General features: G+C 29.3%; 1 protein-coding gene across 1 annotated transcript in view; it reads right to left on the bottom strand.

The window, feature by feature from the left end:
* Positions 1-9,427: 9,427 nt before the first annotated feature.
* Positions 9,428-13,819, bottom strand: part of LOC136976464 (tyrosine-protein kinase CSK-like) — a 57,426-nt gene continuing 53,034 nt past the window's right edge. The window contains exons 11-14 of the mRNA XM_067271748.1: positions 12,057-12,152; positions 11,881-11,967; positions 10,271-10,470; positions 9,428-10,191 (exon numbers count right to left, since the gene is read on the bottom strand). Coding sequence (XP_067127849.1) covers positions 10,294-10,470; positions 11,881-11,967; positions 12,057-12,152 — 360 coding nt within the window. The 3' untranslated portion in view covers positions 9,428-10,191; positions 10,271-10,293. The remainder of the gene's footprint in view (positions 10,192-10,270; positions 10,471-11,880; positions 11,968-12,056; positions 12,153-13,819) is intronic.

Genomic DNA, 13,819 nt, shown 5'->3' with positions numbered 1-13,819 from the left:
GCATATTTAGAGTTGAATTTTAAAAAAATTGTTATAGGTTAATTTATTAAATTCATATTTATGCAATCCTGTTTTTACCATACGTTGCATTAGATATTTATAACAACAATGTACACAGTACAACATAGCTGTGTTGCAATATGCCTAATACAACGTATATACGGGCCATTTTTAACTCCAGTTATACAAGTAACACGAATTTAAGAAGCTATTACAATGCCAAAATGTATCCGACAGGGAATTCTCAGTGTAATTTAGAATCTTGGAGTAGAAAGTATAAAAATTAATGATGATATTAACCTTCGCTATATTTCGCATAACTTTTTTACTGTATAATTTTTTTAATGGGCAAAGATTACGGAAAGCGTTTTAAATCGCCAAAAATTTGTTTTTAAAATAGATTAATCCGTGTTTTGTGTGTTTCCTTTATTAGATTAGAATTTTAGTGTACACCTATTAAGCATTTACTAGCGATGAACGAAAATGGACGTTAGGATTAATTAATTATCTTGACAGAAACATTGAAGTATCTAGAAAGCAATTTTCAGTCATATTTATAGTTCAGAAATGTAGCTTCATTAATGTTTCATAATGACGATTACTATGGAATGATATTTAAATAATGATCAATTATTGTAATCTTTTTCCAAATATCTTAGAAATAATTCTGAAATTGTGTTTAAAGACAATTTTTAGGGCTACTCTGAAAGTCAAATATATTCATTTTAATTCTGATTAAATAATTAGGACACGTGAGAAGCTTGATTTACTTCCATTATGGATTAGAATGTAATGGGGATTAAAGGGTTTGATATGGGATGAGAACTAAGGGAGAAAATGTTCCGAGGTTGATGGCATAAACAATGACTTATTCTGAAATGTGTTTTAAATTGAAAGCAGCTAAATAAGGAAGCCGATGACGTGTCCATTTGATGCGAAACGGACCCGGGCTTACTGTAGCTTGCTTATACACACGTATCTTTTGTTTCTATAAATGGATAATAATCGTCATTAATTAATATCTTAACGACAAAATTACTCTGTACATTTTAAAGATAAACACATGTTTTTAATCATGTATATTGGTCAATTTATTCGACCAGATACGCACAAACTAGAGAAATATAGGTTAAATTAACTTATTCTATATTGGTCTATTTGGTTAGACGTTATTGTTTTTTGAAATCCTTAAATGCGGATGCTTCAATCCAAAATTGATTTATTTAGATTTCTGAAAGCCGAGAGGATAAATTTTGACATGTTTGTTGTTCACATTTTATCTGTTTTTGTTCGCCATTATGAAATTTTCATAATCTGGATGATAATTGTTTTAATTATAAAAAAAAAGTAGGAATCGCAAAGAATATAAGAGAAAATAATTAGAATGTACGTAGAGGCGTTTAGAAATAAACTGATAGAAAGATAAACATGAAACAATACGCCTCGTTGAAATTATTTTTAGAAGTTTGACTATCAGAGTTTTAGAAATTTTGTTAGGAAAATTTAACCTTAAATTTAGGACTTTTTCCTCAATGTATTATACGTTAAGGGCGATGTTATACGATCCATGGTGGCACTGCGTGTCGACCTTAAAAGGTGCTTCATCTCACTAAATCAGTAAATTATCAAATGTAGTCCATAAACAGAACATTTACAAGAAATGTTTTTTACTGTAAGAGAATATGGAATAAAGTAAATATAGGCAGGTAGGCAAAAATAACTTGCGCAATTTGGCCCGCCAATCGCACCCTTGCCTTAGACTCGCAGGAATAGGCAATCTTTTTGTAAGTAAGGGCCGCATTTCAAAACTTTTAAATTGACGCGGGCCGCATACAAGAGAAAAATATTGTCGATAAATCACAATTATTATTCATATATAATTATAAATTAGCAAAGGTATGCTTAATTTAGCTTCTGGAACTGATGTAAACGTAATATATCGAAAATATTTGGTTAAATATTAATCACTGCTAGTTTTAAATTAGTTTGGATGTGTCTGTTAGTAAAAATTACGAGAAACCGGCCAAGTTCATTGCGGAAAAACTATTCACAAACATAAGTTGTAGAAAATAACGTTCGAATTTTTTGCTGCATACTTCCTTAAGCTGAGAAATTGATATATTTATTCATATTTTATGCCAGGCGGGCCGCAAAAAATATTACTGCGGCCCGAAGGCCGCGGGTTGCCCATCCCTGCCTTAGAGGATACGGGAAGTGTTGGCAAATAGAACAAACAGTCCCGCCTCGGATGGTAGGGAAAATGTAGAATTCCTTACTGATTCGAACTTCAAAAATACAATAATTTGATAAGATTAGGAAATTCTAAATTGAAAATTTTCAATATATCGGTTGGATAATAAATTTTCATTATAATTTTATATAAAAGACTAAAAATAATCGCGCGAAAATTCTACAAACGTATTTAATTAATTTTGAAATGTATAATGAAACTGGTTGGTTTTAATTAAAATTTAAATGAAATTATTTAGGATTAATTAAATCCTTATAAAGTTTCATATGATCTGAACGTAAATAATTAGTAAAAAATTTTCTCAAAAATATTTAGCCGTTTATTTTCAAATATAAATTAAATTGAAATATGAATGATCTAAATGGACGAAACCGCGACTTTGGCAACGTAATTTCACTTTTCTGTTTTCTCTCGCCATTACGCGAGCCTAATCAAGCTGATGTTCGTGACAAAGAACATTCTCATCCCGATGGTCGCTAGTGAAGTCTAGTTTGAAACTACATTACTAGTTATAAAGTTCAGTTGCTGCTCGCAGCCAGAAAAATTCATCTAAATTAATGATAAGCAAACTTTTCATACTACTACATATACTTTTGTTTCAAAATGGATTTTTATCCCCTGTGTATTCTATCATTCCTACCTATCAGCAGAAGATTCAAAGGAACGGTAGGGGTAATTCCCGTTTCTTTGAATCTCCCGCTGCCTTCAAGAGAGCGGTTGCCCACTTTGGGAATCAACTAATTAGGATACTAAAAACGAGCAGTCTAGCCTGAAATGGGTAGCAGCTTAAATACTAGACCAACTGCGATGTCTTGTTAACATTTAGTATCTAAACGCAAACTTCGTTAATTTAAGCCTTAAGTACTCGAGGAATGTTTGTTACGATGCCAACATTCTTAAGTATAGCTCTCAAATTATATTAAACATTCTTTTAATGACTTTTTTGTTTCTACAATAAATATGGGTAGATATTTCAGAATAAAATGCCTTGTGCCATTTCAATGATATGTATTAATTTATCTTTTATTGATTTCAGTGATATAATAACGCCCACTTTTTGTTAGTAATGAACGAATTTCTATTGGTAATTTCAAATCAATTATATTTTCAATTCTGCAGGTCCGTAGTTTTTGCAGTATCTTAATGGCGGTGCTGCAGTAAGGGGAAATTCATGAACCTTCTCTAGAAATTTGTGAATACAACAAACCACCGTGTTGAAAAATCAAATATTTAAACAGATGAAAAGTAATAACGAACGTTCGGAAATCTCAACATAAAGTACTTTTATATTAAGCGGTATTAGACGAACAGTGAAAAGCTTGCCGTATCTCGTGTTTTTCGAATATTCGTAAAGTTTGCTGTTTATCCAAAAATTTTAACAGGAAATGTTGAAATATTGATGAAATTTATTGAAAAATATTTTCAAATTGTCAGATTTAGGGAGAAATCCATAAGTAAGTAATTGGACACAGACTGAGTTATTGTTAGGCGGGGAATTAAGGCATTGCGTCGGTTCCTCATCCCTCAATCACGCTGGTTGATCCCATTGCGGGTCAGGCCAATCAGTAACTAATGAAATTGCAGCCGCGGTGATGCGCTTATCTCCCGTGTTAATTTTGATGGACAGGATCAAATTTTAAACATGCGGTTAAGAATTACGATCTCAGTGATTGATATAAGTTCGTAGAAATATTTATTAAATTACTATGTGGATATAAAATATATATATATATTAAACGACTGTTTGAATAAGCTAATTATGATTACAATAAAGCTTGTTAATTATAATTAAAACAACTTTCAAGATACGTGTGTAATAAGTTAATAATGTGTCTAAGGCTAAATACAATGGACTTGGGCATTACTTTTCCTGCAAATGCTTATTAACCCTTGATTTTCCTCAATCAGTATCATCAAAATGATCACTTTCATAACCGTGAGCTAGGTGTTTTATACTGTTTTAATCATAGTTCTAAATAAAATTCTACGCTGTTTAGCCACAGAAAGAATATTTTTATGCATAATTTCTCTCTTAAATTTGGTAATTGAACAGACAAAACTTCTCCAAATTCGAGAAGTGGACGGAGATTGTGTGTGAGTGTAGTCGTTACGATTTAAATGGTCCAAACTCCAGTATACAATTCCACTTTTGAGTACTACAGGATTTTCATAGTTTTGCTAGTGATTACAATAAGGCAAAGGGTGTACTACTGTATAGATTACCACCTATGGAATTTCAGGACTTTGATTATATATTTGAACTCAGGTGACCGAGACGAGTTCAAGGGTATCCTATTTTTGGACCGGAGACGAAAAATAAAAAAGTTATCATACTTTTTAAGTTACTATACATACTTTTTTAATGCTCTCACGAAGACGGCACCATAGTTGCTAGTACTGCCATCTTGCGGTAAAGTCTGCAAACCATGATGTCGGACTACGGTCATCTCCAGTAGGGTTAAACACGAGATACGAGAGCGGAGAGCGACGCGACTCCCTATCATCGCGCGATCGCTGGAAAAAAGTAGGATAACTTTTTTATTTTTCGTCTCCGGTCCAAAAGTAGGGTATCGTTGAACTCGTCTCGGTCTCCTGAGTTCAGATATATACTCAAAGACCCGAAATTCCATAGGTGGTAATCTATAGTATCCCCAAGGCAAATAAGCGGATTTTATCGTATTTGCATGTTCCTGCATGCATGTACAGAGTTCCTACTCAAATTTTTGTTTTAAATTCCATGACTTTCCCTGCCAACTTTGTACAAATTCCGACCCTCAAGTCCCTTACAGTATGGCACATTGACAAAATAAAATAGCATGTGCGCATAGTAAGTCAAATTCTATTGCTTGTCCAACTTTTTTAGTTAGTTTTTTTCTAATTTAATAAATCATAAAAAGCATATTTAATTAGTTTAAAAATAACAACTTTTAATAATTTGGCAAAGATTTTAATTCTGTTATTAATCTAAAACCACAAATCTACACGGCTTTCAAAATAAACAGGCAAAATTTAAAATTTCGGTGGCGTCATCTGTTATCGTATTTTATTTAAAAATTTTTTTAATTATTATAAAATGGCAAAAGCTTAATTTCGAGGGTAGGGATGAATTTTATTTAAAAAAAATTGTATATGCTAATAACAAGTAAAATCATCATTAAGTCCGACCCTACTAGAGATACACACGACCCTCATTATCTCCCCACCCCTTTGACCTTTAACCACCAAAATTTAATAACATCAATCCCCCTAATAAACAAACCTCCCTGTAAAATTTCAGAAATTTTCGAGAAGCTTAATTCTGTGCTTTTTTTGTTGGGGGCACGATTTTGTTCACCCTCAAAAAGGGTGAACAAATACATACAGAAATTACCTCAGGACACCTTGAAACATCGAGAAATGCACAAAAATATCTAAGTCCAAAAATGTAAAAATCTTAGGGGGGGTCATTTTTTCACCGATCGCCATACTTTCCCTCTGTTATATATAACAGAGGGAAAGTAAAAAGCAATTATTTATTATTCATTAACAAATCCAGTATAATCCACGTACAAAAGTATATACTTATTAAATTACCCGAACTTTATGAAATATTAATAAATTGGAAGAAAAATCAAATTGTTTTGTTATGTAATCAGTGTTATTAAAACGAAAATTGATAGTCTATATACAATATATTCAACATTTTGTTCGTTTTTTTTTAAAATATTTGATGCTCGTAATCAATTTATCATCAACAATAATCAATCGAAGATCATTTATTCTCGATTCAAATTATTCGATAAACAATTTTCTTTTTATTAAATTACTAATTAGATAAGTCTGATCTTAATTTTCACTTTTCCAATATGGCTTTCAGAATATGGAGACAATTTAAACTTAAACGTGAAAAATATTTAGTTCTGAACTGAATAATTTAAATTATATTTAGACCACTTAAAATATTGGGGGAATTAAAAATAAAAATTTCTTAAACTTTAAATATTCAATAGTTAAAATTACCTTGAAACTGTACAGCTGTCAATACAGTAAAATTATTATTATAATAAATAAAAATTGAAAAGTTTAAAATTTTGTTTCTGATATTTCTGTAAAGTAACTTTCAGATAAATTATTATTATATATATATATAAATTTCTTTACCTGTTTTCTACTAGTAATATCCAGATATATTTTTCTCTAACAAAAATAAGAATTTTCATTTGTTTACATTTAAATACTTTTTGTTATTTTTCCATTATTGTAAATAAGCATGGCATATCACCAAAAGAAATTAATGCACCAAAATCATATTTACTCCAGGGATTCTTTTTCCTATCATTGGTATGCAGGCAATAATTTTATAACAAAATACATTTAAAATGTGAAATCTTGACTGATGAAAGTAAACTATAATACTGTCATCATTAACTTTTATATAAGACAGATATTTATTTCAATAAACTTTTGAAATCTGCATGATGATGATGATGATGATAGTTTATAAAATCACAGATTTAAATAAGTTGCATCTTTTAAAAACTTAATTAATTTTGGATTTTTCAAAAATATATAAAAATATGTTATAGAAAAGATTTTTCTTTGTCTGCAGTATAAATCAGTAATTGAATTAATAATAATTTTATATATATATATATATATATAAAAAAAAAAAATAAAGATTAAAAGAATATCTTAAAGAATAGTAGAAACAGGAAATCAAAGTGCATAGTCAGATGAATATAGGAACTTAATTTTATGTTAATGATGATTAGCTGGTTAAACAGTAAAGGAGTCATATTTTGTTACTTGGCTATTAATATGTAGTTACATATTTGGCCTTATGTTACTATTTATCATCTATTACTTTTATATAAGATTAGTAGTAAAAACTCATTATATAAACCAATGTATTACTGATAACTCACTGTAAACATTATTTCAACTTTGTAATATTTATAAAATTTCATTCTGAATTTAGATTCTAGGTATTTAATATTCTAAGTATGAATATATATGTTTTGGTTTTTGTCTGATGGCAATTTATAAAATTCATTGTTATGAATTTTATGATGATTTGCTCAAGTTACTCCCATAAATGTATTATGAAGAATAATATTTTAATCTTATTTTCTTTATTCCTTTGTTTCTCTTATTAGTTTAAATATAATTAATATGCTACCTTCTAATCATGAAGCTTCTCAGAATTAGTATTTTGAAAGGACTCATTTATATTGTCTTCAATAATAATTTCTTAAAGTTCTTTATAGTTTTGCATACTTTTTATATAATCTTATTTACAGTAACTAAATATTAAAAGTTCATTATCTTCCAGTATTCCTATATCTTATGATATTGGAATACTGGAAGACGATGAACTTTTAATACATCACATCTTATATATTACAGAAAAATATATACTAGCTGGATAACACCTTGCAATCAGTGAAAAATGCATGTACATGTACAAGAAGAAGGAAAAAAAAAGACGAAGTTGATAAAACTCTCTTCAAGAAATAAGGATAACCCATGATACTGAATATACATTGTATTTTTGATTAGGAGCTCACTAGTGGCCAAGTGGATAAAACCAACAAACACTTGTATGTTACAGGTTCACACCTCATCAAGCTGAACACATGGAAGTTTTTAGGTTTTCTACACATGTCTAACAGTTTCACATAGAAAGTATTCCCAGGATGCACTCCATACATTGGCAAATTGCCCATATGTTGAATTGCCTTATTCTATCAATTCAATTCATTTCTGATTGAAACAAAACTTTTTCATTTTACATGATTTATAAAATTCTAAAATTGTTTCGAAACTGGTTGAGAAGCATCATAACTCAAAGAAGCTAAGAACTGAAAACTAGATTAATTTTGTTTTCAAATCTTTTCGCAAGCATTATCAGTGCCCTATAACTTTAAAGAAAAGTTCAAAAAATATTTGGCGATTAGATGAATGTTCCTAAATTCATTGGTATGGTTATATGATGATGTTAATAGTAGATAGAAAAAGCAACCTCAATTAATGTTTAATAGACACAACTAAAATATTATGTATATAATTTTCACAATAAACATTTTAAACTTCTTGATAAGTTAGTTTACTAACAATTTCAATCGTTTATTCGGTATATTATTTGTCTGTTTTATATAAAATTATAAAGCTCAACATATTATTTGACTGCTATCTTACAACAAATCATTGTGTAAGATTTGTGACATAATATAATCATTCAATACTGTTTAGTTTTTCCTACCAATTATATTTTTACCTACACTACAAAAAATTATACTAAGATATAATGTTGTCTATTAAATTTAACTGTTTAATTTAGCAGCTAAGTCTGATCTATTATTGGAGAAATGTAATGTAGTAAAGACTAGCAGGACAAAACAAATTACTTAAACAATCTACTAATGAGAATTTCCATAACTTGAAGTGGCTGTTAAAAACATTTCTTATAATAAATTTGTTCATTTTAACAGGATTACAGGTGATAGTTGGTGCTTTTGTTATGAGAATGCCAATCAAAGGTATATTTTGTGAAATAAAAATTGTTTATATTTTATAGTATTATGTAAAAATGACATTGATATAATAAAAATAAATTGGAAATACAAATGATTTTTTTTAATTATATACTGGAGATCTAAATTTATTCTTGGTATTACTTGTTTTTATGTTTTTGTTTAATCCCAGGAAATTAAACAAAAGCTAAATTAGAAACAAACTTATTATTTTTAACAAAAACCAAATAAAGTTTAAAATAAACACTTTTGATTTGTCCTCAGACTAACTTCAACTTACAAATTATGCTTGAAACAAAATATAAAAATAAACAAATATTTAAATAATTTTTTAAAATACAAAAATGTAAGGCATTTTACAATAACTAAAAATATTTCATGTCTTATATTTAAATTGTTTTATATTTTATATGATTAAAATAGAAAACACAATTGGAGATATTTCTTTTAAGTCAACAATATTTCAAAATTACTAATTAAACAGTTGACATGGATACGTTTTAAATTTAGAATTTTCATTAACTAAAAAAATTACCAAATTGATTTGTTATTGCAATATTACAAATGTATATATATATATATATATATATATATATGAAGATTTTTAATCATATTTTCAGATACAACTGTAAATGTTGTTTAACTTCTTATAAAATGATAAATATAAAACACAAGCATTTTATTACCAAAATGTTTTACATGATATTTTTTCTTGTGCTGATGAGTTAGTTGTGCTACCAAATTATTATTAAAAAAAGGGGAAGCAATATAGGACAATAAACAAGACAAAGGCACTGATTGAAAAATACTAGTACTTTCAACTTAACTTTAACAGATTATCTTGATTATGTTCTGTTTTGAAACAAAATTAATACATATAATCACAATTGTACAAAGACAATCTATATATATATATTTTAATCACATGACTGCAAACATTAAGTATCTTTTTTCAAAAAGTAATTGGAAGCAGCAATCTGGAAGTCAAATTATTTCAAATATTTTTCACAAATGTATACAAAAAGTTTGTAAAATGTAAAATTATCTTTAATACTATTGTTTCGACAAGCTGAAAAATATTTAGAAACAAAGTACAAAAAGTAGCAAATTCCAAAATTATCCAATGGTTGCTTTCTCTCGAAAGGAATCTGCAATCGACAAACTGCAAACTTTGATAATTTAAAAACTTGGCCACACAAGACTGTACAACAACTATTCTGATACGTAGCTTCTGTGGAATATAGTCCACACTATCTTAAAATGACTGAAGGAGTTAGGAATAAGACTCTTCGTTCTGAAAGTGAAATACGTTGTGATTCCTAACCACAAGATATTAAACTTAGGTCATGCAAAGGCACAACAACAGGATGGACCTCAGAAACCACTATGTGATTCAAAGATAATCATATCTTGTTAATAACAGGAAAGCTAGAAAAATAAATTAATTTTATCAAATTCACATAATACTGTATTATATTGAAAATTTTAAACTGAATATTTCACTTACATATTAAAATTAATGTCTTGCAGTCAGAGAGTGAGCGAACGTATATTTTCAAGTTTCTTTTGAACTTCGTTGAATGTTGGCCTTTTTTCTGGATCAAGATCCCAGGCATGTCGCATTATTTCATATACTTCTGGTGGACAACCTTCTGGGGCTTCCATTCGATATCCTTTCTCTACATGTTTTACCACATCAGCAAGTGGCTATACCAAAATTATAAAATATGTTAAATAATCATTAATATTTTAGTAAAGATGTTCTTATGTACAAAGGCTATTTTTTAAATAAGGTCCGTTTTTAATAAGAAGAAAAATACTGTAAATATCATTAAAATATATTTTTTCCCATATTCTACATACTTTTATCTGCTTTTCTACATAATTTCCATTTTTGTTTAAACATTTGTCATACCGCTCAACAATTTTTTGAATTACGACTTCAAAGAAATCTGCTGCCTGTGAAGAAGCCCAATCCATGACTACAGTTTTCACTTTGTCGTTGAACTGTTGACCACTAAGGAACTCCTTTAAGTATCGAAACAAGTGAAAATCACTGGGTGCAAGGTCTGGACTGTAAGGTGGATGATCTAGTTGTTCTCATCCAAAAGAACTGATTAGACCTTGTGTTTGTGCAGAAACATGTGGCCTTGCATTGTCATGGAGCAACATTACACCGGAAGATAGTAGGCCATGCCGCTTGTTTTGTATGGCACGCCGGAGTTTTCTCAAAGTAACACAATATGTATCAGAATTGATTGTTGTGCCTCTTGGCATAAGATCTACTAACAAAATCCCTTTCCTGTCCCAAAAGATGGTTGCCATGATCTTTTGTGCTGAAATTGTCTGTTTGGCTTTCACTTTGGTTGGCGAAGATGTGTGTTGCCATTCCATTGACTGTTGCTTGGACTCAGGAGTCATGTGAGACACCCAAGTCTCATCTCCTGTAACGATGTGGTCCAGCAATTCATCTCCTTCCTGATTGTATCAAGTCAAAAACTATAAAGTATTGCCCAATCTTTTTGTTTTGTGATCATCAGAAAGCAGTCTTGAAACCCACTGAGAACACAATTTTCGATAATTTGTTTCACCGAAACAATGGTATACAAAACTGATCTTGAAATCTGCGGAAATTCAATTGATAATGTTGAAATCGTGAATCGTCAGTCCTCTTGAATTTTGTTATCCACATCACGAATCAAATCTTCAGAAATCAGAGAAGGTCGGCCAGGGCGTGGCTCATCATGCATATTAACTCGCCCATTCTTGAACATTCTTACCCATTTTCGAACTTTACTGTCACTCATAGCATTATCATCGTAAACTTCACAAATCTGACAGTGAATTTCCGCTGCTGCCAAGTTTCTTGCACTCAAGAATTGAATAACAGATCATATCTCAAAGTCGGCAGGAGACTCAATTTCCTTAAACATTTTAAACTTCTACAGCTCAGCATACAGACAGACGATATGGCTGCAAATGGCATCAAAACGCGCGCCAAGCTTGCTCGGAGCAGAAGCACATGCGTACTGCCATGATTGTGCATTATTCTCACTCTCATTCACAAACTGACCTTATTTAAAAAATAGCCCTCGTATATATTAGATTGATACTTACAATTCTTGGATAAGGCACTCTTCCAAAAGAGTAAATTTCCCAAAGTAAAATTCCAAAACTCCACATATCTGACTTGTTAGAAAATTTCTATTGAAAACAAGTTTTTTTACAATAAGTATATTTAACATTACAGCATGCTGTATAAATCAATTTTATATTTTTTAATTGATACTTACACTGTACCTGAGAGCTTCTGGAGCTGTCCATTTAATAGGAAATTTACCGCCTTCTAGATTAAATGTTTCGTCACGTGCAAGACCAAAATCACAAACCTAAAAGAAAATTAACTCAATTATTTAGAGATTATTTCTCTTAACATTTAACAATTAAACCAGATAGCAAATGTCATATTAAATCAGTTATTGTTGAAAATTTTTTTTGATGTTTCATTTTAATTCAGTATCTTCTTACTAGAAGCATATTATCAGAATGATAAATTATGGTAATTCTTATATCATAACAATGAATTGCACTTCAGTATTACAAACCTAACAGATTATGCTAAATCTCATTAATATCAAGCATTATGATTGTTTTCTTGACATGCACGTTTAGATAAGAAATTGAAAATAAATTGACATCAAAAATAAATATTAAGCAAGCTATTTTCATGCAAACTGCAGTTGTATTTATTACTTAATAACAATCAATTATGAATACATTAGACTCAGAGTAGAATATACAGAATATAGAAGACAGAATATTTTGCTTCAAAACTGCTGACTTTTTACAATCCCACTTTTCACAATTGGTATAAATTCTCTGTTAAATAAATAATGCATAGCATTGTAAGATAAAATATATAAAATATTTTATCCTACAATGCTGATGCAGTTATATTCATTTCAATTAAAAATTTATGAAATATATTTAAATTTGGTATTTATTGTTAGCAATTTAATTACAGTATCATACAGACCAGAATTTATACTCAGTGTCAAAGTTCTGTGAGAAAGAGTTTAATTTATATTCATCTTACTTAACAAGTTTTCCAGATAGCAATTACAACATAAAACAGAGATATGTGATATTTCTTTCTTTCTACATTCTAGAAATCTGTATAGTTAAAGGAAATTTCATCAAGCCAGAATAAAAAGTATTTTAATTATATGAAACTTACAATATAATTAGAATTTTTAAAGGATATCTGTATGCTCACTGTTTCTTCATATTATACAAAATTTAGTATGTTTGAATCATCTATATATCATTTAGAAAAGACAGATACTAATATTTCACAAATAATAAAATAAAATAGTATAATCTCAATACATCAATGAAATTTAATTCATTTTTAACAAGTTATGAAGCATCCTTGTTAGACAAGCAAGATTTAATCTTGGAGTTATCCATAAATCAATTGTCCTGTTTAAAGGGAAGAAGAGATATAAGAAATGACCACATAGGAGGACAGATGGGTAAAATAAAAAAAACCACATGGTTGAATTTGAATTTAAGAAAATTACATACTGCATTGAATAATACAATATAACCTCTGACTAGCAGACACCATTGGGTCTGAGAAGTTTGTCCACTATTTAGAAGTAAATATAATAGATGTTCTATTTGAAGGGTCTGGGGATTGTAAAAATGTTCATTAAATAGGAGGCGTCTACTATTTGGGAGTGTCTGTTAATAGAAGTTTTACTGTGTATTTTTACAGTTAGATAATTAAATTAATCAATTTTCTTGCAACATTAGGGCATGATCTGTGCTAAGTGAAAGTGCTATTTGCAATACTTTTCTTATTCTCTTTATACAGCATTAAAGCTGTTCAGAAATGCATGGTGTTTTAAGGAAACTATCAATGAAACAAAGCCAATATTAGTGCATTGAAAATAAAATTATCTATTTTATTTGAAAGATTTTGAAAAACTTACTTTAAAGAAATATGACTGTGGAAAATAACAACACAATTTTAAATTATTATTAATATAAA

The sequence above is a fragment of the Centruroides vittatus genome, unplaced genomic scaffold (genome assembly GCF_030686945.1).
Source record: "Centruroides vittatus isolate TY-2023 unplaced genomic scaffold, ASM3068694v2 contig_400, whole genome shotgun sequence".
In the NCBI taxonomy this organism is placed as follows: domain Eukaryota; kingdom Metazoa; phylum Arthropoda; class Arachnida; order Scorpiones; family Buthidae; genus Centruroides; species Centruroides vittatus.
This window is presented reverse-complemented; position numbering and strand designations above follow the sequence as displayed.